This window comes from Panthera leo, chromosome A2 (assembly GCF_018350215.1).
Source record: "Panthera leo isolate Ple1 chromosome A2, P.leo_Ple1_pat1.1, whole genome shotgun sequence".
NCBI classification, from domain to species: domain Eukaryota; kingdom Metazoa; phylum Chordata; class Mammalia; order Carnivora; family Felidae; genus Panthera; species Panthera leo.
This window is the reverse complement of record NC_056680.1, coordinates 8,104,716-8,129,698: the sequence shown is the minus strand read 5'-3', so window position 1 is coordinate 8,129,698 and position 24,983 is coordinate 8,104,716. Positions and strand designations below refer to the sequence as shown.

Genomic DNA, 24,983 nt, shown 5'->3' with positions numbered 1-24,983 from the left:
GGCTTTAATCCCACCTCCCACTCTTCTGAGTGACTCAGGGCAGCTTCCTTGACCTTGCTGGGGCCTCCTTTTCCTGTCTAGAAAATGGGAGATGATCACAGTTCTTCTCCTAGGGTTCGTACAAGATTGAAACACTTCAGAGAAAGTATATACGTGTGGCATTTGTTTCAATTACCCAAGGAAAAGGGAGTGAGCTCCACGTGGCTTGTACCTTCTAATCTCCCAAGAGAGGCTGGGAACCCTGATTCTGACGTTTAGAAGGTCGTGACTTACTCTAATGTTAAATGTCATACAAAGGGCGTCCGGGCCCAATCTGGCCATGGCTGCCCTGGCCTCCTCCCAGGTGGCGGGCGGGCCCTGGTGGGGCCAGGCACTCACGTTGTTGATCATGAGGTGCATGATGGTCTTTGGCATGAGGTCACGGATGGACTTGTTGATAATGGCCACATATGAGTCCACCAGGTTGCGAATGGTCTCCACCTGGCGCTCCAGCTGCGGGTCCATGGAGAAGGTGTTCTCCTGGACCCCGTCCTCATTCTCTGCCTGTGGGGGGAGAGGGCAGGCGGTGAGGGGGGACTGTGGCCTGAGGCGAGGGTGGGGAGCCCCCCTTCTCTGTGAATGGCTTGCCTTGTCCTGCCCACAACCAGCTTTCTGGGGCTGTCCCCCGATGGCCGTATTGGCTTCAAGTGGCCCTGCCCGCCCCCAGCCTGAGCTGCCTGGACCTGGGGTGACCATGCCCCAAGGTGGTTGGACCCCTCACCTGGGGACTGGAACATGTTAATTTGGGGGCCGAGGGCAGCCACGTTCACTCTGCCTCAAGGACAGGAGGAGGAGAGGGAACAAAACAGATGGGGTCCCAGGCCATGTATATCCCTGTCCTTGTCTTTACTTGGAGAGCCTTCTGGACCCTGACCACAAAACCCTCTCCCCTTTTCCCCTTTGTTTGCTCACGACAGTATGGGCTATGATCCTAGAAATGACCCATCCAGGGAGACGCCAGACCCCTTTCTCTCCCAGGGTCAGCACAGCCCGACGTGTGCCGGCTGGGCAGGGTGGTTCCTTACCTGGTCCTTCTCGGGGTAGACCCCAGCTCGGAGGAATGAGGCCTTCCAGCTGTCCACGTCCTCCTGGGAGTCACAGGCCAGCTCGATCTGCCGCAGGTCCTTGTAGACGTTCCTGCAGCAAGAGGGAGGAAGAAGAGGCACGTGGTTTGACCCCGCCCATGGGGCTAACAGGTGCAGGGAGCTGTAGCGTGGGCTCTGGGGTCTCAATGACGGGGATTCACACTTGACCCGGGCACTCACAACTGGAGCCCCAGGATGGCAGTAGCACCTGCAACCGGTCGGGCCGAGAGGAGCCCCGAGTTAGTGCCTGTACAGCATCTAAAACCCTGCCAAGTGCAGCGCACATGCTCAGTGATGTCGGCATCTAGTGGCATCCGTGGGGTTTTGTTTTTGTGGGTTCGGGTGACTCCTCTCCTCTCCCCTCTTCCATGCCCTCCTGTGGGGGCCAAAGGCTGCCCAAGACACTCTCAGAAGTGGGCAGGTGTCCCCTAACACCCCTGCCTGGGGAAGCTCCCATCAAGGTTTCTCAGGGAGGCTACAGCAAAGTTGTTCAAAAGAACATTCTGGGATGGCAGAACCTGTGTGGTCAGGTGCGGTAGCAAGGAGCCGCAGGTGGGTTCTTTGCGAGCACCGGGAACGGGGCCAGGGTGACTAAGGAAGTGAATTTCAACTTCATTTTATTTCAGTCAACATTTAAATAGCTAAATTTGGGCCAGTGGCTACTGCACTGGATACTGAAGGTCTAGAATGTGCCCCGATTCCTGGGGGGGCTGGGCTGGTGGGGGGAGGGATGTGGAGGGTTGGGGCTCCCAGCTGAGCATGTGCAAAGCAGGACAAATGTGGGTCTGTGAGCAGAGGCGGCAAGAGCCACAAGGCTGGAGGAGAGACGGATGGACAGTGTTCTGCAGGCTGGGATCTGTGCCACACACGTCCTCTCCTGTCCCACAGGGCAGCGGTGGCCGAGACGGCCAAGCTGGCCCACCACCTCGGCGTGAGATCCGAGTTTGAGGTTACTCATGGCCCGTGACGGAGCTAGGGCCAACTAGCAGTCAGTGCGTGGCTGCCCTGAGACTTCTGGAAGGAGTCTCAGAGAGTGGGAGGCGGGCCTTCGTTGGGAAGGCTCTTCCTCTTCTGTTGCACTGCCTGGAATATCATGGTGGCTGGACCTCGGGCAGCCATCTTGGAAGAGGAGGAGGAAGGCTCAGGAATAAGGATGGACCTGGATGCCTTTGGAGCTGCCCCACCTGCCCCAGATGGGAACGTCATAAGACACAATAGCAACTTCTATCTTGTTTCCGTGACTATTATTCTGGGGTTCCTGAGCTCACTCGTAAATGATACATTAGGTACCATCTTCACAGGGGATCATCACGGGCCCGAGGAGGCGGGCCAGCTGCCCGCTGTGCAGCAAGGAAGAGCTTCCTGGCAGGCCTGCCCCACAACAAAGCCCAGGTTCAGCCACGCCAAAGCGGGTCCCAGAGCTTCAGGCCATTCTGTGACAAAGCAGGTAGAGCTACTCCTACACAGAACGTGACGCTGGCTCCAACCCATGGGAGCGATGGGCAGTGAGGGAGGTGGTCCCGGGGCAGCGGGGAGGATGTCGATGTCTGTTGGTCCATCGTGAAGAACCTCCAGGCCTTGGCTGAAAGCCACTGCGATTTAGGTGCTCCCTGGCTCCTGGATGAGGACGCACCACAGTCCCGCGTCCACACTCTGCCCTTCCCCCTGCTCTCGGATCCCCTGCCAGCTGGACCTCTTCCCAAGCTGAGAAAAGCATCTTTATTTTTGCTGAAGTCTCCTCCCAGTGCCCGGCGGGGTGCGTTTTCCGAGGACCTCCTGGGCCTCTCTCTTCTGTCTACACTCACCTGAGGGTCTCACCCCCATCTATGACTTTGAACGTGGCCATGCATTAACAACTCCCCAATTCACATCCTGCCTGGAGCTCATTCCCTAACACCAGACTCTTGAATGTGCACGGCTGCCTCCCTGATTCCCCACGTGGTGTCTCAGAGGCCTCTCTCCCTCAGCGTGGCCCCAACCCAGCCCCTGATGGTCCCCAAGCCTACCCTGACTCTGCCTTCCCCAGTTGATGGCAGCTCGGTCCCTGCGTGAGTTCAGGGTCACCAGAAAATGCCTTCCTCTCTTGCACCCACATCCACCAGGGCTTTGGTCAGCTCTGACTCTCGGCATCAGCATCGGCTGCCTCCCCCTCTACGTCCTCAGCCCCACCCCAGCCCAGCCCCCACAGCCTCCCACCTGGACCAGTGCTATGCATGCAACCCATCCTAGTTTCCCCACTCCTGCCCTACCCCGCCACAGCCACCAGGGGGCGCCTGTGAGCACCTGAGCAGGGGCCAGTCCCTCCTCCGCTCAGAACCTCGGCCATCGCTTCATCAGGTCTCTGCCCAGACAGGACTTTCTTGACCACACACTGGAAGCACCCACGGCCGTTTTCTGTTTCTCACTTGATTCCCTTTCTAATTTTTTTTTTTAATGTTTAATTTTGAGACGGAGAGAGACAGAGTGCTAGTGGGGGGGGAGGAGCAGGGTGGGGGGGAGGGAACACAGAATCGGAAGGAGGCTCCAGGCTCCGAGCTGTCAGCACAGAGCTCGACGCGGGGCTTGAACCCACGAACCGTGAGATCATGACCTGAGGTGAAGTCGGACGCTTAACTGACTGAGCCACCCAGGCGCCCCTCACTTGATTCCCTTTCTGGAACGTGAGGCCCCAGGGCAGGGACTTTACACAGAAGACGCTCAGTGGGTACTGCTGACTGGATGGGGACGGCCACCCTTGCCCAGTGGGCCCTCACCTCTGCTCCGTGTTGAAGATGGCGAAGACGTGCTTGTTGGACATGAAGCCCTTCTCCACGTCGCGGATTTTCAGGTTGTCCAGAGGCAGCATGTACTTCTTCTCCTTCTCCTGAGGGCGGAAAGGGGAGGGGTCACCCTGGACTGGACCCCACCTCGAGGGCCACCTGCCACAGCCTCTCATGCTGGTGGCTTTATTCGGATTAACTCACCTGCCTCGGCCCCCACCTCTCCCTTGTCCACTTTGCCCCAGCTATGCTGGCCCCCTCAACGCTCCAAGGTGCCAGGTGGGCTCATGTCACCCCAGGGCCTTTGCTGGAATGTTCCTCCTCCCAATGCCCGTGTGGCTCCCTCCTTGCCTCCTTCAGGTTTTTGTGCGGAGGGGACCCTCTCGGAGAGGCCTGCCCCGATCCCATCCCACACGTTCGCAGGCACTGTCTCCCTTGCCTTCTCCGTCCTCCTTCTCCCCTTGGTACTTCCTCTCGCGTAACACAACACCTTATCCTGCTCACTGACCTAGGCTATTCTCCGTCACCCACCTGATTCGTCAGTTCCTCAAGGCCAGGGACTCCTGTCTGGTTCACTACCACGCCTACGACCACTCTATCTTCACAATGAGCCTGTAACTGAATTACTGCTATGATCCCATCTTACAGAGAGGGAGACTGAGGCAAAGAGGGGGCAGGCAACGATTCAGGGGTAGGGCTGGGATTTAAAACTAGTCAGCTTCAGATGATCCTGGAGCTGGAAAGTGAGCCCCCTTGAGGTGATGCCTGAGCTCCAAAGCCACGGAAGTGTCACTCACTTCCCAAGGGCAGCCCTGATCAGGAAGTGCCCCACGGAGTACAGGCACAGCAGTCCTGGCGGCTGCTGGGGAAGCAGCTGAGAGGATGTGGCCCTCAGCCAGGGGCACAGGCCTGGCGAGTCACGGAAGCCAACATTCACCCACCGATGGAGGCTAAGGACCTACTGTACCCCCAGCCTGGGGCTGGGCCCCTGTGGGTGCATCATCTTAGACCTCCCTGCGGCCCAGGCCTTAGCAGTTCAGATGGGCTCTGCCCCTCCCCGGCCACGGACCCTTGGGCAAATCACTCCCTCTCTATGCCTCAGTTTCCTCATCTGTCAAAGGCAGACAGGAGTCCTGCCCTCCCTGTGCAAGGTGAGGATTAAGTCGAGCCCAGGAGACACTAGGGTTTTCTTCTGTGTGTTTGTCCCTCACTCTTATGGCTCTAGGGTCAGGTCCCAGGACTCTGGCAAAGGAGGAAGCCAGGCAGAGTGCTCCTTCCGGCCGAGCTGCAGTGAGGGGCAGAAGAAGGGCCTGGCGGCCACGGAGGTGTGAACCCCCCATTCATGCTGCAGAGGGGGGTCTGAGGAAGGAGACGGCACAGAAAGGCTCCGGGTAAGTCCCAGGGCCCTCCAACCTTCCGGAGAAGAGTCTCGGGGGCTTTAGAAGGGGCCGGGATGGGGGTTCCCTGCTCAGAAGACTGTGGAAGGGCCTCTGCTGCCCCCGCCCTGTCGTGTCAGGAGGCAGGAAGCTTCCAGTCGGCTGGCCAGGCCAAGTAACTGAGTCACAGTCCTTTTGGGCCCCGAGCGAGACGCCACATCTGGAACTGTTTATAGTGTGATTCCGCCCAGAGCGCGGCAGCTGCCTTCCTGATGCTGTTGACACGCACGCACAGAACACAAACACACAGAGACGCAGAGGCGTGTGCGCACCCCGCCCCCACCCGCCCCCCAAAGAGCCCTCTGCCTGCACACAGAGGCCGCGGACCCAAACCCTCCCTCCCGCCCACGCCCACCCGCTCCCCAGCCCCCTCCTTAGGATTTCCTGCAAACCCACAACTTTCTCCAGATGCGAGCCGGCCCCAGCCGTGCCACGTCAGACGAGAGAAGCGCATCGGCGCAGGCACCGGCCTCCCCGCCCGCTCCAAGGGGCCGGGGCGCAGTGACCCTCCTTGTCCCCCCCCCCCCTCCCCCGCCAGGGGGCCTGCAGGACGGACAGCCGGCCCCGCCCACCCAGTGTTCAGACTACCTGTTCAGGGGGTTCTGAATGTGTACAGTAGTCTGCACATTGGTTAGGCTGGGCTCGGGCAAGCGGCGCGTCGGGACGGCCACCCCTGAACTTCCGCCCCCTCCGCGGCGAGGCGGACCCGGAGGTGAGTGTCATCGCCCACCGCCCTGCTCTCCACCGGGATGGAGAGACGTGCACCGAAGCCTGGGGAGTCAAGGAGGGCCTGGGTGGGAGACGAGGTGCCAGGGAAAAGCAGAGGGAGCCGCCGCCAGCCGCGGGGGTAGGGGCTCTGGCTGAACGGTCCCCCTAGTCCCACCCCACTCTGTAACTGCTTCCTCTTGGGTTATTTTTTTAAAATAAAGAAATACGGTTCGCCTCTCTGAGAAGGTCCCTGAGCTGGGGGGGGGGGGGGGGGGTGGCGGCTGCCACGTGTGGGGTTCCGAGGGTCCCGCCCCTCCCGACCTCATTCTGCTTTGTGTCTGCAGCGCACACAGGGCCCCTTTCACGGGCCTGACGGTTCTCCTTACCGTCGGCGGGCGATCCACCCTCCTCCCGTCCCGAAGCCTCCCCTGCCCTGGGTCTGGGCCGGCGGGAGGGTCCGGGGCTGCTGCTTTCAACCCCCACATGAAGGGAAAACGAGGGACCCCTTCTCCACTAAAGAAAAGGAGCTCTTAAAACCGGACTTGCAGTGAACCGCCAGGAGGGGGTTCGGGCCCCAAGTCCCCCTACCACTGCCCAAGGCCGTCACAAAGCCTGGCACTCCCACCCTGGGCGGAGATGGCCGGGCCCAAGGTGGAGACCGGCCCTCAGCTGGCCTGGTGAAAGCCTCAGCAGACCGGCTTTCAGACTGTGGGGGCGGAAGGAGGGAGAAAATGCAAAAGCGTCATCCCCACCCCCTCACCCCGGCCATTTTGAGAAGCTGATCTGGCTCGAGGGTTCCTTAAGAAACGCCTGACCTCACCCTCGGAGAGGCTCTGTGGTCCTGGCCACGCCCTCTCCCGGCTTAGAAACAGCCACCAGACAGGGTCCTTCAGGGGGCGCAGGGTTCCTGATGCTCTTGGAAGGTTCCAGAATGAGTGGGAACAATGACATTTCACCCCTAAACACCCTCCCTCGGAGGAACCGTCTCCAGCCCGGGCCACAAGAGAGTGGTCCAGGCCAGGGCTGAGGTGTCTCTCGGGACAGGGAGCACACGCCCTATACCCACAACACAGGGACCCTTCCCCACTCTGTGACGCAGGGCGAGTCACTGCTTGGAGCCCGATTCCTTAAGAACAAATGGAGCATAAGGATTTTCTGAGGAAACTGTGGCCACGGTGGGCTCCCCAAGCCAGTGAGCCTGGCACAGGGCAGGGACTTCACAAACAAGAGCTGCGCCATCCCAGGTGACTAGGACGCACGGTGGCCATGTGACCAGATGGTCAGGGGCACGAGCAGAGCAATGCAGGTACCTTCCTCCGCAGGCCCTTCTTCCCTTCTTCAGGCTGCTACAGACCATACTGGGATGGGCAGGGGGGATATGGGACCACGGCAGGGGAGTCACACGTTAAGGTGGCAAAATGGGGAAGGCGGAGCTCGGGCTCGGGACAGCCTCCCGGCACAGGCCTGCCAAGCTCCCCAGGACACGGGCAAGACACAGACTGCCGTCTCCGTAAGTGCCTTCATTTGGGCCTCTGTCACAGACGCCTAACGCCGCCCTGGCCAACAGGGAGGGCTGGTGGGCCTTTCATGGGGCAACCCAGGAAAATGAAAGCAACACAGTGTCCCCCACTGGTGACCCTCAGAAGCCGATCCCGCCCACGACAGAGCAGCAACAGGCAGTCACACTGGAGCAGCGCCATTCCCGGGCCACTAGGCCGTGGCCACGTTGTTAAGAGAACTAAGCAAAGACATGGGCCGCTCGGGCCGGGAAGACAGGCCAGTGCCGAGGCGGAGAAGGGACCCAGACGGCAGTGCTGCCCGAGAGGCGGCCCACTGGGCTGGGGGCGCAATCGCTCACAGGGCTTGCCTGCGGGTTCCCGGAGACCACGGTACAAGGCAGCAAACAGCCCTGGGGTTTGCGTTCCTGGTGCCATTCCCAGAGGCCTCCCCAGGCCCTTTGGATCAGGACAAGTACATAGGGAATGTTCTAGACAGACACTATAGCTAAGCACGTCACAGGGGCCATTCTATCCCACTTCGTAGATAGGGAAACGAGGCGCCTGGCTGAGCCCCTTGTAGACGTTGGGCCCCCAGCACCTCAGCAACCTGGCCGGGAGCCTGAGTCCCTGACCTCAGACCGTGCCCCCTCTGAGAGCCAGGGATGCCTCCCTGTGACTCTGGAGGCTGGGGTCGGTTTCTAGCCTGCCAAGGGCTCCCTTCTCCATCTCCCTTTCCTCCTGAAGGGGAGCCGCTATCAGGCTGGACCCCTAGAGGGTCATGTGGGGCTGGGATACGCAACCCGGTGCCTAGTATGCACCGCCCCCCCCCCCAGCCCCGCCCCAGTCTTGGCCATTACCATCCTCAGGGAGGAGCTTGGGGAGCCGTTCTCGAATGAACGGGCAAGCATCCACCCACTCTAGTCCCACCGCCCTACCCACCCACCCCCAGCCACTCACCTCCTCATCCTTGTACCAGGACAGAGACTCGGCCGTCAGCACAAACCAATACTCCTTGGAGCCGCCCTTCATCAGACTGATGTTGTTGATGGTCAACCAGCCCCTGCGGATCACCTGGGGGGGAGGGTGCTGCTCAGAGGGGGACAACGCCTGCCGCCCGGCCCAGCCCACCCCCGTGCAGGGCCCAGGGCCCTCGTCCCCAGTAAGGAAGAGGGACCACACAGCAGAGATGCCTCCAGCCCTAGGCCAGGCAACCCAACTCCACCTTGCCCCCAAGCATTTCCCACTGCAAACCAACACGGGATGCCCAGGCAGACAGACACGGGGCACGCACACTCACTCACAAAGCTTGGGGGTGGGGGTGGAGGGGGCAGGGAACCGGGCCCCCGGGAGACCCCCTGCACGCGGGGTCGAGTCAGCACAGGCAAGAAAAGGTGTGCCCGGCTACAAGGGGCCTGGGACAGTTCCCGGGCTTGTATGGGAGTGTGTCACATGGGACGTGACATCGGAGGAATCACACTTGCGGGACCAAGTGCCAGGGACGCCCTCACACCCTCTGGAAGATGGCTGTTAGCGGAAGGCTGGCGAAATTGCCATGAAACGGGAGTGGTTCTTCCTCTCCCTCCTTTTGCGGCTGACCGGCAGAAGCGTAACCCACAGTGTCAACTCTGCTGCCCGCGCTGTTGGTCACCTGCCCAGCTTACTCTGGTGGACACTTGGTGGGCAATGGGACCTGCTCTGGACGGGGACGGTGGCCGGCCTCTGTCCTGGGGCTCCCTTCCCCACAGGCTCTTTCCAGAGTACAGGAAGAAGGGATGCTTCCGCCCAGAGGGCTGGGGCCAAAGGTTTGAGCTTGGGGCACCCGCCGGGGATCATGCCCCTCACTGGCCTCAAACCCGGAAGTCCCACTCTTCTCTGACGCGCTGAGGATCTGGCCTGGAAGATCCCCTGGCCGGGGCTCGTCTGCCTGCAGCTGTCATCTGAGTAGGAGGCAGAGTCCGGCCAGGTCTACACAGAGGACTCATCTGACAGCTGCATGTAGGCAGCCTGAGGGGCCACGGTCCTGTGTTCCCTGGGTCATGGAGGCATGTGTGGGCCAGAGCTACCCATCACTCTGGTCTGGGGACCCCCGGGCAGCGGGAAGCACATGGAGGCACAGGCAGGGCCACCTGCGGCCCAGGCAGCAACAGGCTGGGCCAAGCTATGCGGAGATGCGGCCAAGGACAGCTGGGATGGGCTGGTGTCGAGTCCCCACCTCCCCACCCGCCTCGGGGTGGGGAAGGGGGGTGTGGGGGGGGGGTCGGGGGTGGGATGGGGCTTGAGGGATGACCCTGGGGCTCACGTGTCTTCCTAAGGGGTAGGTCTCAGGAGGGGCTTTCTCCTCCCACTCTGACCTGCCCCCAGGCCTGTCAAATCTTAACAGGGCCACCTGCTTCCTATGGCTGGAATTAGGCTCTGAGCCTCATGGGCCATGAGGGTGGAGGCGGCCAGAGCACACCCAGGGACCTCTGCACTACACAGAAGCCCTCGCCCAGGCTGGGGACAGCATGGAATGCCACCTGGCGGCCCTTGTTAGGGCTTCCTGGTGATGACGAGACAGCACCTGGAGACCTGTGGCCACCAGGGAGTGAGCAGAGACTGCTGGCACCCGCCCAACCATGGCTGCCTGGTGGGCAAGGGGGCAGAGACCGCTGGCCCCAGTAAGGTCATGGTATCCTCCCAGGGTGCCCTGGTTTAGCACTGAAAACCTGGAGTCCTGGGAATGCCCCCAGTCCCAGGCAAAGTGGGAGCTCTGGTCACGCTGGGGCAAGGCTGGTCTTCAGACTCCGGCTCAAGGCCATCCTGCATATGGCCCAGGAAGGAGTCCCTGGCTCCAGCAACCACACCCCCTGTCCCAGAGCTGTGTGGGTCTCTGTGTTCATACCCACTCCTTCCTTCCCCAGCCCAGGGGCCAGGGTAGAGCCTGCCTCGTCCTAGCCCAGGCCAGGCAGAGTAGGCATTTCTACACTTCAGTCACCGACAACCAGGGGAAGAGAAGCAGGAAGGAGGTGGAGAACGTAGGCGGTCAGTGCTCCCCGGAAGACAAGTCTTCATGTGGTGAGGCCTCTCCACCCCGGGGCCCAGCCCAGTTCCCAAGGGGGCAGATATGCCCCCCACCTACCCCCTCCTTGGCCTGGCTCACCTGCCTGCACCCTCAGTTAGTAGCAGTCAGAGCTGGCAAACGGGGCCCTGGCCATGCTGTGGGGCATGTGGCCACAGGGCAGATGCCGTGCCGGGAATGGCCCATCTGAGTAGGCCTGGAGAAGCCTCCAAGGTCCCCTTCCCCTCGAGCTGCCCAGAGAGCTGTCCGCGTGGGAGCCATGTAGGGTCAGAGATGAAATCCCACCCTGGGGAGGCGCAAGCTGTGGGCGGCAGACACATGTGCTGAGTCTACAGGAGAAGGAGTGGCTGGCCTTCTTCATCTAGAAGCCAAATTTGTGCCCCAGGGGCCTGGCTTAGAAGGAGGGGGGTGGAGGGACAGAAGAGGCAGGCAGGCTCCCACGCTCCGGGGTGCACAGGGACAGGCACGCACACACGCCAGGGGTGGGAGGAAGGGCCACCGGGGGCAGCACGGGCAGCAGCAGGAAGCAGCAAGCTGGGGCCCGCCGGCAGGGTGGGTCAGCCTCCTCCCGGGTCAGGGTCCTTGGCCTGAGTCGCCTGGGGCAGGAATGGGAACCGTGGCCGGGAGACCCAGGGGCCCGCAGCCGGGGCGCGGCTGGCCTTTGGTGCTGGGGATGTGGAATCTGGCAGGAAGAGAACAACTAAACCTCTTGGGGTGTGAGGAGAAGCGGGCCCCTGGACTGTTTGGAGGGGGAGGTGGTGAGTATTCAAAGTGAGAACCCTGGGCGCGGCGGGAAAGGAGTGATGCCTGCCGCAGGCAAACGCTAAGGGAAGGGAGCAAGTGGCATGGAACAGTCTAACCAATCATCATATCCTGCCACGGGCAGGGAACAATAGTGGCAGCATCCAGGAGAGAGTTCCCTGATCAGCCAGTCACGCCTCTCGTGGGTGTAGGAGGGGTGTCACGTGCAAAGCTATCACATGGGGGAAAAAATTCTTTGACCAGTCAAGTCACATCTGCCACAGGAAGGGGAGTAGTGGCCTGCTCAGGAGAGTACGCCAGGATCGATTAGCCATGCCTGCACACTGCCAGGGAGGGGCACAAAGGAAAGAGCGCCGGATCGATTAGTAATGTCTGCCCGGAGTGCAGGAAGAGAACATTTCGGCATGGTGAGGCCAGTGGCGGCAGGGGCAAGAACCAGTTCCAGCAGGGCTTAAGCAAAATCTCCCCTGGCCAGGGATGTGAGGGGAGGGAAGCATGGGGTGTTAGCTGAGTATTTGCCATCCCTGACCTATAGGAACTAGCTACATGTGTCAGAAATGGGCTGGCGGGCGGGCTGGGCCTCCCACAAGGGTGGTGGTCAGGTTAGTGTCCGTGTGAGTCAGCTTATGCCCAGGGCAACACGGAGTCCAGCGGGTGTTGGCCACGGCAGGGGGTTTTTAGGTTAGCTCGATTTTTAGTTGTTCTGTTATTTGGGGGGAAAGGGACATTTACGGGGCGGCGGGGTCTCCACCACTCTTAGGTTCTCTAATGTTTGCTACCACACTAAGTGGGTACTTACCAAGATCTCCCCCTTTGAAAATGCAAAGTTAGGATTGTGGGTAAATCAAAGAAGAGCCGGCAGAGGGAAAGAAAACGTAAGGGACATGAGGGGACAGAGAAAAAGCAGGAAAAGCACAAAAATGGGAGGAGAGAAGAGCAAGGGAAAAAACAGCAAAAGAAAAAAAATTACATGCTATTAATTATATTCATGGTGTTAATATTTAATTCATTATCATCTCCCGAAACAAAAAAGCAACAACATATGTATTACCTATGGCAAGCGCAAAAAAATCATGCAGTGGTTACATCCTTCTTTTCCAGAGGGCTCTATAATCGTGCAAGATAGCAGAGCCCCCACCCCCGTCCCCGCTCCCACCCCTGTCTAATATGGAGAAGTGGGGTGAGCTCTGCAGGGATGATGTGTTTTTCTTAAAGAAAAAAAAAAAAAAAAAAAGGCACCTAACACTTGCATATATGAAGCTGTTCATATTTCACAAGGCCTCTGGCTGGGGCATGACATCGAGGTAGAGAACGCTTCATGTGGCTCTGGGTTTCTCCAGGAATGGGGCACACAGGACCCTCAGGCTCCCCAGAACCGCTGACCACCACGCGGCCTCCCGCCCCCCCCGCCCCCCCCAGATTCCGAGTCTCCTGGGGCTCGGGCTGGGAACCCAATTCGGCTGCAGACACCCATGCCCCTCTCTTGGGGGTCAAGTTCTAACCGTGGCCTTGGATGTCAGACAGGGCCTTCTGGGTGTGCAAATGTGCCCCCACAGCCTGGGCCAGAGCTTTAGTTCAAAGACAGGTTTCCTGAAACACCAAAACCTGAACAGACTCAAGAGGCTGGGAGTGGGGGTAAGGGGTCTGGCGGGACGTGTCACGAGCCAGGTACCGTCACTGGGCTCGGCGGTCCCTAAGTCCCATCCGCCCCCAAGGCTAGAGCTGTGGGCTGTGGAGGGGCGGGCTACCTGGTTGGGGATGGCTCTCTTCTTGTTCAGCTGTGTACTCCTCTGCTGGGCGCTGAAAACGAAGCAGAGAGAGGACTCGTGTGGCGACACGCTGGGAAGGATGAGGTGAGGTTCTCTCCCTTGTGGGGGCCAAGTGGCCAGCTCAGGGCAGAGGCAGAGAGGAGCGCCTTCCACACAAAGGGCTACCCAAGGGAAAGAGCTCGGGCTCATGCAACGAGAAGAGGTATTCAGTCAAACTGAGGCTTCGAGGTCCTGACCTCAGCCACCTCCAAGGGCACCAGCTATTTCCAGGGGTCAGTGGCCCCAGAGCCTCCAAGGCGGGGCCCGAGAAGCTGGACTCCCAGGTGGCTGGGAGGCAGCCATGGTGGCTGCAGAGTAACCTGACAACCAGGCTGTTTGGGGCGCAAACTGCGGCTCCTTCCCACTCTCTCTGCCCATCCCTGATCCCGGCACCAAGTCTTCAGTGGCTCGGACCACAGAGCCGGCCACCCTGGGAGATCAGGACAGGGGACGGCTGCTCACCGTGAAAACGTTCTGGATGGTTTCCGACCCAAATGCAGAGGAGAGGTAAGGTCACCAGAGGGTTTCTATAAAGTCCTTCATTTGCCTCCAGTCCCTGATCTTTTTTCTTCTTTAGCTACCCTGTTTCCTGGCTAGTTTGTGCCACGCGGATGAAGGCCACGCGTTTTGCACGTGGGCACCCACTCAGCTCCCCTGTTCATCCTATTTTCCACTGAGACAATCACAGCACCACCCGTCTGCAAACAACTGATACCTCCTATTCCTTAGGCATCCTACTTTCTTTTCTTATCGTATTGCTTGAGGAATCAGACATTCCTTTAGGAATACGCATTGTTTTAGGAACTTTCAGAATATGACAAGGCTAACCATCTTGTTACACTCCTTTACTGGCTGCCTCTGGGGCTGTACCTGAAAGTTCAAGCTGGCTGTTGGATAAAAGAGAGAGAGAGAGAGTAAGAGAGAGAGTTAAGGAAATAGGCTTCCGTTCCTAGACAGGCAAAGGTTGGAAGAGTAAGAATGGAGAAAGAACTGGGGCACCTGGCTGGCTCAGTCAGTTGAGCGTCCAACTCTCGGTTTTGGCTCAGGTCACGATCTCACGGTTTCATGGGTTCGGGCCCCACAATGGGCTCTGTGCTGACAGTGCGGAGCCTGCTTGGGGTTCTCTCTCTCTCCCTCTCTCTGCCTCTCCTCCACTCACACTGTCTCTGTCCCTCTCAGAATAAGTGAATAAAAAATAAAAAAAAATAAAAGAACGGAGGAAGAACTTGTCCAACAATTTCCCTAGCATTCAATGAGTTTTTTACAAAGCTTTTTCTCTGGGCCTGGGTTTCATATTTAGAGGGCAGTGAGAAAGCAGCCGACAACATCTAGCCCAGGAAGGAGTTCGGTCAACAGTGTCTGCGGGAGACAGGACCGATTAAGCCCCGCACAGTGATGGCTGGGTGCCAGCGAGGCCCCAGATGTGCTGCTTGGGGCTTCCTGGCTCCCGCCCTCACCCGGAAGCCCCTGTAGGTGCCCCTTTCCCTTGCCGGCTCCCAATCAGACATTTCTTGCTTTCAGGTGGATGAGGGGGAGCGGGAGGAGTCCAAAGTCCTCCCCTCAGCCTGCAGGGCTCCTCCTGGCAGTGGGGCCTGGCCTCTCACCTCCACCCTGCCTTGCTCTCCCCGTGTTCCTGTGTCTTGGGTCTCCCTTCCCTCCCTTCCCTGTCCCGACACCGTCTAGGTCTTCTGCCTGTCTGCCACCTGGCTGTCGTGACTTCCTCGGGAAGGTCTCTCCAGGCCACGTCCCTCGCTCCTCCTTCCTACAGCCCCTCACCTACTCTCCTTTCCAACTCTGGTCTTTCACGCGACAACGTGCTCGGTAAAAACACGTGTCCAGCCTGTGGGCTGTGAAAGGGCGAGGCCCAAGTCCGGCTCGTTCACCCTCCTACTCCAAGGGCCCTGCCCTGGGCCCAGCTCTGAGACAGTGCTCCACGGCTGTCCAGCGGGCCCCCTCGATGTCCACCCTCCAAGGCTGGGGCCCTGGGCCCCACCCCCAGCCAGGGCGACCCCGTTCACACAGCAGGAAAAAGGCACACAGCAGGCAATACCCACCCGGTCACCAGCTGCTCAGTATAATAACAGCTGGGGGAAGTGGGAAGGCCCAGGAGTCCAGAGGAAAGAGTGGAGTGGTCAAAGGAAAAACAGGAGAGATTGTGAGAAGGAACTGTGGATGAAGTGTGAGAAGCAGAGACATCAAGGTGAGGCACAAACAGCAGCAAACCAAAGAGGGGGACCAGCGTTTTCCGCCCACATACACCTGGCTGCTGGGGGAAGAGGCGCAGGAGGTCAGGGCCCCTCAGTCCTCCCATAGCAGGGGCAGCCCAAGTAGGGCCCTTGGCTCGTCTGGGTGTCAAGGACGGCTTCTGATCATGCCCGCCTGCCTTCCTTCCTTCCTTCCTTCCTTCCTTCCTTCCTTCCTTCCACTCACCTACCACGTGCCCAGCAAAGAACAGCTGACCGACTCTGTTGAGTGCAATGATAGATGTCCTACCCACAAGTGCTAGGTCCAGCACAGAGACCCCTGAGATAAAGATCCTTTTGCACAGCCTGCTAGCCCAAGACTCGGTTCTAACAGGCCCTGCTCCACAAGGAAGCTTCCCTGCGACTCCAAGGCCAGGCTGGAAGGCTGCCCCTTGGACTCAACACAAGCCTCACGCAGCCCTGACCCCAGCAGTGATTACCCTGGGTCTTAAGGGGTTGGCTGCGTGTCTGTCTCTGGCACGGGACCTTCCTTTGAGGGTGGGGACCTGGGTCTGTGCTTGGCACAGAGAACGCACACCAGGAATACTTGCTAAGTGAATGCAAGGAAGCTGGCTACCGATTCTTCTGTTGGGCTCAGGCAAGAAGACCTTCAGGAGGCCATCAGAACAATCCATGTGACGCCCAAGTTCGCTGAGGGTGGACCCAGGGGCTGATGGAGTCAGTGCACGATGCCTGAGGCCCCCAGCATTTACATCTAGGCCCTGCTGAAATCAGAGGCCCCTGCTCTGGCACCTTCCTTATCCACGTGCCATGGAAGGGTTTGATTTTGAATCCATGGTGTATGGATGGGAGCCACGGAGAGCCTAGACCGGACAGCACGCTTCCCAACGAGCAGCCCCCGGAGCCTGTGAGATGTTCTGCGAGAGGGCCGAGTGCAGATGGGGGAGTCTGGAGAAAGCCGCCCAGTTTATGAAGGTTCTGAGAAGTCACGTAGGAAGGAGAGCACTGAATGCCGCCAGCCTCACCCTTTCCCGAAGCGGCTGACCACAGGTCTGCCCATAGGAAGCGTGTTGAGGACAATGAGGATGGACGCTGCTATTAACCCCGGAAAGCTCCCAGATACTCTCAGATGGCTCTACGCTTCACCCCCCAGACCCTGACAGAAAGACCCTCTTGCCCCAGTCTGCTGAGGGAAGCCAACTCAACCACCTCCCTCGGGGCCTGGCTCTGAGGGCGGGCATTGGTGCCACCCACCGGCTGCTGTCCTGAAAAGTACATACTTGGCAAATCCGATAAAGTCCTCGTGGTTCGTGTTGATGTAGGACTGCTCGATGTCGATCAGAAGAAGAATCTGGAAGAAGGAGGGGAACTGTGAGTACAGAGCGGAGGTTGGCGGGGACGGCAGTGGCCAGAGCACTTCCCCAACCCGCCAGCAGGGGGAGCTGGAACCCTACGGCTTCCCAGGCCGAAGACCTGGGACCACGCGTATCCTTCCAACACAAACAAACCTTGGGGTAAATCTGTAGAGGGAAGAGGGGCACGGGTAACTGAAACTTCAGGGCCTCACAAGGAAGAAAGACGGGGCCAACAGAGCAGGGGGAGGCAGCTCGTTGTGCAGCGGTGGCTGCAGGCGCGGCCTAGGCTGACCACCTGGGCTGCAGTCTTGCCAGGCCACCGCCTGACTTTGTGACCCTTGGCCTCACGTTACGGGACGGTGGAAGGTGGAAAGGAACAAGAGGTTCAGCTGTGTAGGGTTAAATAATTCCCAATATGTCACGTGTTTAGAGTAGGGCCTGGAGTGTGGTAAGTGCTGCATTCAAACAGCGAAGATAATGTGGCCAGGCAAGGGCGTTAGAATGGAACCCAAAAACACAGGACCGCAGGAGCCAGTCAGGGTGTGATCTCAGATAAGGGACAGGCCTTCACATAATACCCTGCCCTTTCCTGGCGTTTCACTGTGCCTCTGAGCCCTCCAGCATCAAACACGCCAGGCACTTGGACTTTGTGGGGGTGCTGGAAAATGCCGGGGTGCTCTGTCCACGGGAGCCATTGTTGCTGGTTTTATAAGGCCTGCGCCCCATCGGCCAGAGCCTTGGGATGGAGCCCAGAAGTGCTGGCGGTGGGGCAACCAGGCGCCATGGCGTGTATGAAAAGGACAGCAACGTTCTTGAAAACAACAACAAAATTAAAGGGAATCTTTGAAGCTTCTGATACAACTTCAGGGCTACGGAAGCCGCACGGGAGCCAGCTTCTGCTCCACTGATGCGCAAAACACGGCGGTATCACAACCAAATACAAGGTGGAGGCTTGTGCTGGTTCTGGTCTGAACAAACACCTGCCCAGAGACCCCAGTGGACACCTGGGGGGAAGGGACGGGACCGGATGCAGCCACGTGCAGCCGGCTTTGGGCTCACTCGGCACACGGCAGGTGCGGGGACCTGTCCCGCTCTCTGTCCTCGTGTGCGCTCGGTCTTCACGAGAAAACGTCGGAACATAAAAAGCACCCACGCATCATCGGGAGCGCGAGTGGATGAAACAAGTTGTGGTCCACACGCACGAGGGAACCCTATGCGGTGATCACCGGCAACAAACTCTGCAAAACACCGCAAAGGACAGGGATGAATCCTGAACGTGCTATGCGGAGTGAAGGAGGGCAGACTCAAGGGGCTACATACGACGGGAGTCCACTCAAGTGACATTCTGGAAAAGGCAAAACTTGGGGAACAGGGAGCAGACGGGTGGTTGCCGGGACCGGCGGGCTGCGGAGGGGTAAAGGCGGGGAATTTTGAGGGCCACAGAATGGTTCTGCATCTCGCTGAGGGGGCGGTGAGGGAGGGGGGGTTACCTTCTTTTATGCATTTGTCATTACTCAAAGAAATGTATGCTCAAGATTTAAGCACATAAACTTTTTTTAGTTAAAAAAAAAAAAAAAAGATTTATGCAAATAAATGACACCTGAAAGGTAAAACAAAAAGCCAATACCTGGTCCTTGGTTCTCCCCTCCCGTTCCCGGATGTACGTGGTGACGATTCGCTCCGTCTCTTCTCGCAAGCGGGGGTAGGAGCTGAGCTGGGGGGCGGGGGAACAGAGTGGTGGCATTGGCTGTGTCCTCGTGGCACAGGAAGCGACACGACCACACAGAGAACGTGGGGGAGGGGAAGTGACAAGGGGTGGGCCCACCGAGTCCCCACCCCATTCCTGTCTCCTAGCTGCTCCAGCTGGGAGACAAGAAAGGGACGGTGGGGGAACGGTGTGCCAGAGAGAGTGACAGGGTGCCCACGCACGAGCAGAGGTGCTTTTTGAGAATGGATTCCAAGATGGAAAGTGGCAGAGAAAGTGGGCGCTGTGTGTGTCCGCTGCCCTGCAGCGATGGTGGCCCCCTCCGCCCAGCACTGAGGGCGAGGACCTGAGCATAATAATTAAGGCCACCAGGCCAGTGAGGCGGGACCTCTCGCCCAGCTCGTGAGTGAGTAGCGCCTGTTCCAGGCGGATGGGGGCGCCATCTGGGCCATCTACCTCAGAGGGACCCCCTTGCCGAAAACCATTCCCCGATCATAACCAAACCAAAGGCACAGAGAAGCCCACCTTCTGAGGTTTGGGTGAAGTCCACATGGTGGGGAAAACTGAGCGGGTGCTCAAAATCACTAGTGGAAAGCCTCTCAAACGCCCTGTGACGTGACGAACACGCAGGTCTGCGCGCTGATAGCATTTCACCTGTGGCGACAGTTTGGAGACCTGCCCCCCCACCCCCACCCGCCCTTCTCTACGGGGTCCAGGAACAGGCACTCCTGCCGGTCCCCACCGCCTGCACCTGGCTACACCACCGGCCTCCCATCCCCGTCCGAGCCCAAACTGGGAGTGTGGACCAGGTGTGCGTTCCCAACTCCCTCCCGTTCGTCTGCCACGCAAAGTTGAGGCGTCGCGGGGCGACAAGGGGCCCACAGAAGGGGGTTCCTGCTGAGGTAGAGTTTCCAGATGCGTGGGTGAAGACTAACATGGGTAGGGGGAGAAGATGCGGGACGAATGCGCAGGTGATAACAACGAAACCTTCGGTTACCTTCTCGGCACACTTTTTAATGACTGTGGCCAGTTCTGAGACCACGAGATCAACACACTTCAAACTCGGCTCTTTGAGTTTTACAATCTGTTTTTTCACAATGGCTTCAAAGGCCATGTCGGGGGTGAAGAGCCCCGTCCTGGGTCATGCGGAGGGTGGGACGAGGTAGAAAGACACCCAGGGACAGTGCAGGCCACACACGCGGGATGGGGGACAGAGAAAGAGAAGAGAGGAGAGTCAGCTGGTTAGTAACATGCAAGTAGGAGGCTGTGCCCGCATTTGCCCCGGAAGCTGCTTCGGATCAAAGAGGAGTCCTGGGTCGGAGGAGAGGCTGGGGCTTGCTCTGGGCTTTCATTACGGAAGCGCTAGGGGTCAGTGTCACGGTTCAGACAGCCGAGGGAATGTGGAGGCCTTGAATTTCCACACCTGTGACAATGCGATCTTGGATGATCATCTCTACCCCGTCTAGGTTTTTCTCTCTCTCTCTCCCTTTTCTAATCGAAGAAGCTTAAGAAGCAAATGTGGGCTTTTCCAGACCGAGACAGAAGGCTCAAGCAGAGTTTCCCTGCCTTGGAAGACCGACCCAGAGCTCTACGGCCACCGTGGACGTGCAAGCACGAACCGCCCACTGGGAAGCACTTCAGCTGCCTGGCCAAAGCGTGCTGCCCTGGGAACCAGGCCTGTGGGGGAGCCCAGCGCGTCCTGCCAGGTGGAGACAGCGGCCCGTGAACACTGGCACACGGTGCCTGTGACCTAGCGGCTCAGAGGACATGCTGCCTGGCGGGGGCGGGGGGGCAGCTCTGTTCCTGGAGGAAGCCGGGGGTACTTGGTGGAGGCAGTTAGGAGCCAAGCTGGGCACCCGAGTGTTCGTTACGCTGTTAGCATTCGGGCCTTTCTTGGTGCCTTGGGGACAGAGAAGTGGCTGGCTCCAGGAAAGCCCGAGGGTGCCAGGCGTTTGTCAAGAAAGGGTGACAGCCAGGGAGGTTCGTTCAGGGAGCCTGGCCTCCAACAGCTGACACGGGGTCCCTCTCTGCTTCCCAGAAGGCAGCAAAGCGACAGCCCAATGAAACCCCCAATTCCATCAGACACATGCTAGGCTTGATATCAGGGTCCCAGGGAGCCCTGCCCACCAGTCTGGCCAGTTCTGGAGGCCTGGCGCACCCCGCCCCCCCACACACACGCTGCGCCCAGGCCAACACGCCCCCGCCCCAGCCCCTGGGAAGAGGCCACATTCTTGGAAACTAAGGCAATCTGGGGGGAAAGGGCACCAGCGGGGCAAAGGCTGGAGCAGCACTGGGAGCCTGATACCAAACCCCCATACCCCCGCGTCCACAAGGCCAGGAGTCACCCTGCCGAGGGCCCGATACCTTACTGGTACACTGCCTAACTGTATTGATTAGCTCCTGGATAACCAGGTCGACACATTTCAGACAGGGCTCTTTCAGCTTGACGACCTGCTTTTTCACAATGGCCTCGAATGCCAAGTCCGGGGTGAAGAGCCCGGTCCTAAAACCATCCGTACCCGGGGGCAGGGGAGATAAGTCAGAGAGAAACAAAGCACGGTCAGCAATTTCATAGGCATGGGCCAGGTCCCCGAGAATGAGCCAAGGTCACAGCAAGTCTGGGGGCTGGACGCCTGCATCCACTGCCTGGAAACCCACAGGGAGTCCTGAGGACGCCATGGTGATTTAAGACTGGACAACCAGAGTGCCTACTTTTGTCGGATAATCGAGGGGACCTAGGAGTCTCACGGGAGCCCTGTGATGGGGACACATGCTGGATTCCTGTAATCGTGACTCAGGTCTGGCTCCCCCAACCCCCGGGGGCAAATCTACAGTGAGCTTTCATAGCTGGGCTCATGTCAACTGACTGGGCAGCTGAACCTACGTGTAGCTGAACCTACGGGCAGCAGATGGCCCCGTGGCCTACAATAGATCCACACGAGACAGCACACCTGCCCTCGAGTGCCCTTGGAGACCCACGGGGAGAGACTTCTAAAGCTACTGACAAACCACCCAGGAGCCCACTCCAGCCCTCACAGTCAGGGCACCCAGAGGGATGGGGGACCAACTGGCTGGAGGACGGCGCCGCAGAGGTGAAGGGAACGTGGCAGCTCTCCCCTCGGCACTTGCCTGACTCCGTGGATGTTCTTAATGGCGTAGCTGATCTCGCGCCGTAAATCCTTCTCGTCGAACTCCATCTGAGAGCAGACAAATCACTCACATGCAAGCAAGTGCCTGCGGCACCCCCACAACAGGTGCGTATTTGGGGAACATTACGTGTCCTGTGTGTGTCTGTTTTCACACGGCGGCCTATCGCACTAGACCAAAATTCTTCAAAACATTAAAACCCAATTTCAGCAAGGATGGCTTGAAATGAACACTCTCGCCCTCTCCCAGAGGTAACGTGAATTCACATGAACTTTCTTACGGGCTACTTTGCAATACCAGTCAGGACCTCCAAACACATAGCTACTTTCACGCAGTTTTAAGTGTTGTAGAAATCTACCTCGAGGAATTAATAAGAATTAGTGACGTTTGTAGAACTATTCGTAACTGCTGAAGAATGTGAAAACCACCTAAATGTCCATTGATGAGAGACTGGCTCAACGTCTAATGGGACATCCGTAAGATAAGATACTACTGTGTCATTAACAACACATGAAATATACATGACTGGTGTGGAAAGATGGCCACCGTACGAAAAAAAAACGTACAGAGACATATCCGTTTGTTTTTTAAGTATGGATGAGTATATGTGCTGTGTTTGCATATGCTGGGCACTTACCCACTCGTACAGAAATAATCGGGGAAGGACGGACACCCAGGTGCTAACAGATGTCGTCTACGGGTACTGGGATTATGGGTGTTTGCCCCCCTTTAGCTTTTGTTTTCATTGAAAAGAACTTCGCTGTTTTTTACAAAAATGGTATGTGCTCGTGGCGAAAAGGGTACAACTTCAAGCTAATTAACAAAAAAAACCCTCAAATCCCAGGGCCCAGAGCTGACATTTTTGTGTGCATCTTTGTAGATGTGTCTACATAAAGACACACATCCAGACGCGCCCCTTCACGTGGAAGGGTGCTGTAAATATTATCTACATGCCTCGCTGCACATGCTGGCTCCCTGGCCGGCTTATTTTTCCCATCGACACGATGAGGCCATTTTCCTACGAGAATTTACCTCTATGCTCTGCGTATTTTGCAAAGGACGTGTGCTGGATTTTGTCAGAGAGAGAAAATGGAGCTTTCATTCGGGTCTGCTGGATACCTCTAAGCTGCCTGCTCAGGAAACGAGGGCCCGAAGGGGACACCCTCCCCCCCCCCCCCCCCCACCACCTCTGCTCCCAGCAGGCAGACGCCTGGAGGCAGGAGGGAGGAGGCCCGGCCGGAAGCTGTGCAGAAGGGGGCCTGACCCCGGTCAGGAGGGCCCCGCCCAGCGGTGCTACCTTCACCAGCTCAAAGGGAAACCGCTCGTGGAAGATGCGATTGATTCGGGCACCCCCGGAGAGTTCTAGCGTGTCCACTTGGTCTCCAGAGCCTTCGATCCTCTTTTCGAAGTCCACCCCAAACTGCTGGACCATCCTGCGCGGGAAAAAGGAAACCTGAACGTCAGAGGGGAGGTTCTGACCCAGAATTATGTTCCGGGTCAAGCTGTGGCTTACACACTCCTTTTCACTTTTTAGCACCAAGATGCATACAAAACGAGTAAGATACAGGGCTGCCGATGGCAAGCAATCACTATGTGCCAGGCCCATTAGGATTATTCATTCACTGAATTGGAGGGGGTTGGGTAGCATTATTACTCCCGTTTTGCAGACAGCAAGAGTGAGGACGGGGGAGGGGAGGGTCACAGCTTAGCAACTTCTGCCTTGATCAGGCAGAACTGTGAGTGAAAAAGCAGCCCCTCCACACAACTCAGGTGGATTCTGCCAATGACTGCTGTGATTCCGTGGACAAGTGGCTTTGCCCCTCCGAGCCTCAGTTTCCTCATCTGCATGGTAAATCTCCGCATAGGGTCATTGTGAGGATTCAAGGAGTTTCGATTTTTTTTTTTAATTTTTTTTTAATGTTTATTTATTTTTGAGAGAGAGAGACAGAGTGTGAGTAGGGGAGGGGCGGAGAGAGCGGGAGACACAGAATCGGAAGCAGGCTCCAGGCTCTGAGCTGTCAGCGCGGAGTCCGATGCGGGGCTCGAACTCACGGACTGTGAGGTCATGACCTGAGCTGAAGTCGGACGCTTAACCGACTGAGCCACCCAGGCGCCCCTCGATTTTTTATCTACTCCAAGGAATCACCAATCCTAAGCAGCACTATTCATTGGTAACCCCACAAAAAAGAAAGAATGCAGCCAATTAGTGATTCACCTAAAGCTTCTGAGTTCAGAAAAGTTAAAATGTTTTAATTTTTTTACATATTTATTTATTTTTGAAAGAGAGAGAGACAGAGCGTGAGGCGAGGAGGGGCAGAGAGAGAGGGAGACACAGAATCCGAAGCAGGCTTCAGGCTCCGAGCTGTCAGCACAAGAGCCCGACACGGGGCTTGAACCCACAAACTGCAAGATCATGACTTGAGCCGAAGTCGGAGGCTCAACCAACTGAGCCACCCAGGCACCCCTGTTTTGTTTTGTTTTTTTTAAAGTGCTCCCATAAGGGGCACCTGGGTGGCTCAGTAGGTTAAGCGTCCGATTTAGGCTCAGGTCATGATCTCATGGTTTGTGGGTTCAAGCCCGCACCGGGCTCTGTGCTTGACAGCTAGGAGAGCGTAGAGCCTGCTTCCGATTCTCTGTCCCCCCTTCTCTCTGTCCCTCCCCAGCTTATGCTCTCTCTCATACAAAGAAATAAACATTAAAAAAGAAAGTAGTAATAAAAATAAAGCACTGACGTGGTTGGTGAAATATGTTAATACCACACATGGGTCCTGGGAACCCGGCCCAACCCTTACAAAAGTCTCTGAGTGTTGCCAATGAGCCCTGTGATCGCGTGTGCAGCAGGGAAGTCAAGTATTTATTAGTGTTTGGTTCTCCTTAGCATTTCTAGTTGCTTTCCCAGCCTCTGGCACCATCCGTCTTAATCATTCCCGCCCCCCAAACTCTTGATCTCCAGTACTGCGCACAGTCTGCCCTGAACAGGAGCTACTGTGGTCAAGGCACCGGCCTCTACTGGCCTCTACTGGCCCAAGCCCAGTTTGCTGGCGAAGAGATGTCCAGTTCTCGTGGGCGAGTCCGGCTGGTGCCGGTGAGAGGCCGGGCCTGGCCGCTGATGAATGGGTTCTCCCCGAACACCTGACAGGGGGGCAGGCGCAGGGTGTCTCAGATCCCAAGAAGCTTTTGTCCCCCAAGAGATGAACAGTGTTAAGTCTGAGCATCAAAGCATTCTCACCCCTGAACCCACCATGCAGTGCTGCGTGGCAGAGGATGGGGGGACATCAGGGTTTGGATGTGGCCACTATGGGTGGTGTTCCTCTGGTGTGTCTGTGGGAGGAGTCATACGTGTGGGACCCTCTGCCTCATGAGCTGCCAGGGAATTTCTGGATCCCACTCTAACTAAGCGCCCAGGGTTCCTTGCAGG

At 58.0% G+C, this 24,983-nt stretch overlaps 1 protein-coding gene across 8 annotated transcripts in view; it reads right to left on the bottom strand.

The window, feature by feature from the left end:
* Nucleotides 1-24,983, bottom strand: part of DNM2 (dynamin 2) — an 89,339-nt gene that overhangs the window by 5,689 nt on the left and 58,667 nt on the right. For 3 of the 8 annotated variants that reach the window (XM_042928429.1, XM_042928426.1, XM_042928424.1), the window contains exons 8-18: nt 22,863-22,998; nt 21,548-21,615; nt 20,783-20,921; nt 18,341-18,427; nt 16,639-16,709; nt 13,095-13,146; nt 12,146-12,157; nt 8,484-8,597; nt 3,878-3,987; nt 1,065-1,176; nt 379-543 (exon numbers count right to left, since the gene is read on the bottom strand). In XM_042928429.1, the coding sequence (XP_042784363.1) occupies nt 379-543; nt 1,065-1,176; nt 3,878-3,987; nt 8,484-8,597; nt 12,146-12,157; nt 13,095-13,146; nt 16,639-16,709; nt 18,341-18,427; nt 20,783-20,921; nt 21,548-21,615; nt 22,863-22,998 (1,066 nt within the window). Of the gene's footprint in view, nt 1-378; nt 544-1,064; nt 1,177-3,877; nt 3,988-8,483; nt 8,598-12,145; nt 12,158-13,094; nt 13,147-16,638; nt 16,710-18,340; nt 18,428-19,415; nt 19,555-20,782; nt 20,922-21,547; nt 21,616-22,862; nt 22,999-24,983 lie in introns of all 8 variants that reach the window. The other 5 variants (XM_042928431.1, XM_042928425.1, XM_042928423.1 and 2 more) reach the window with 3 other exon arrangements.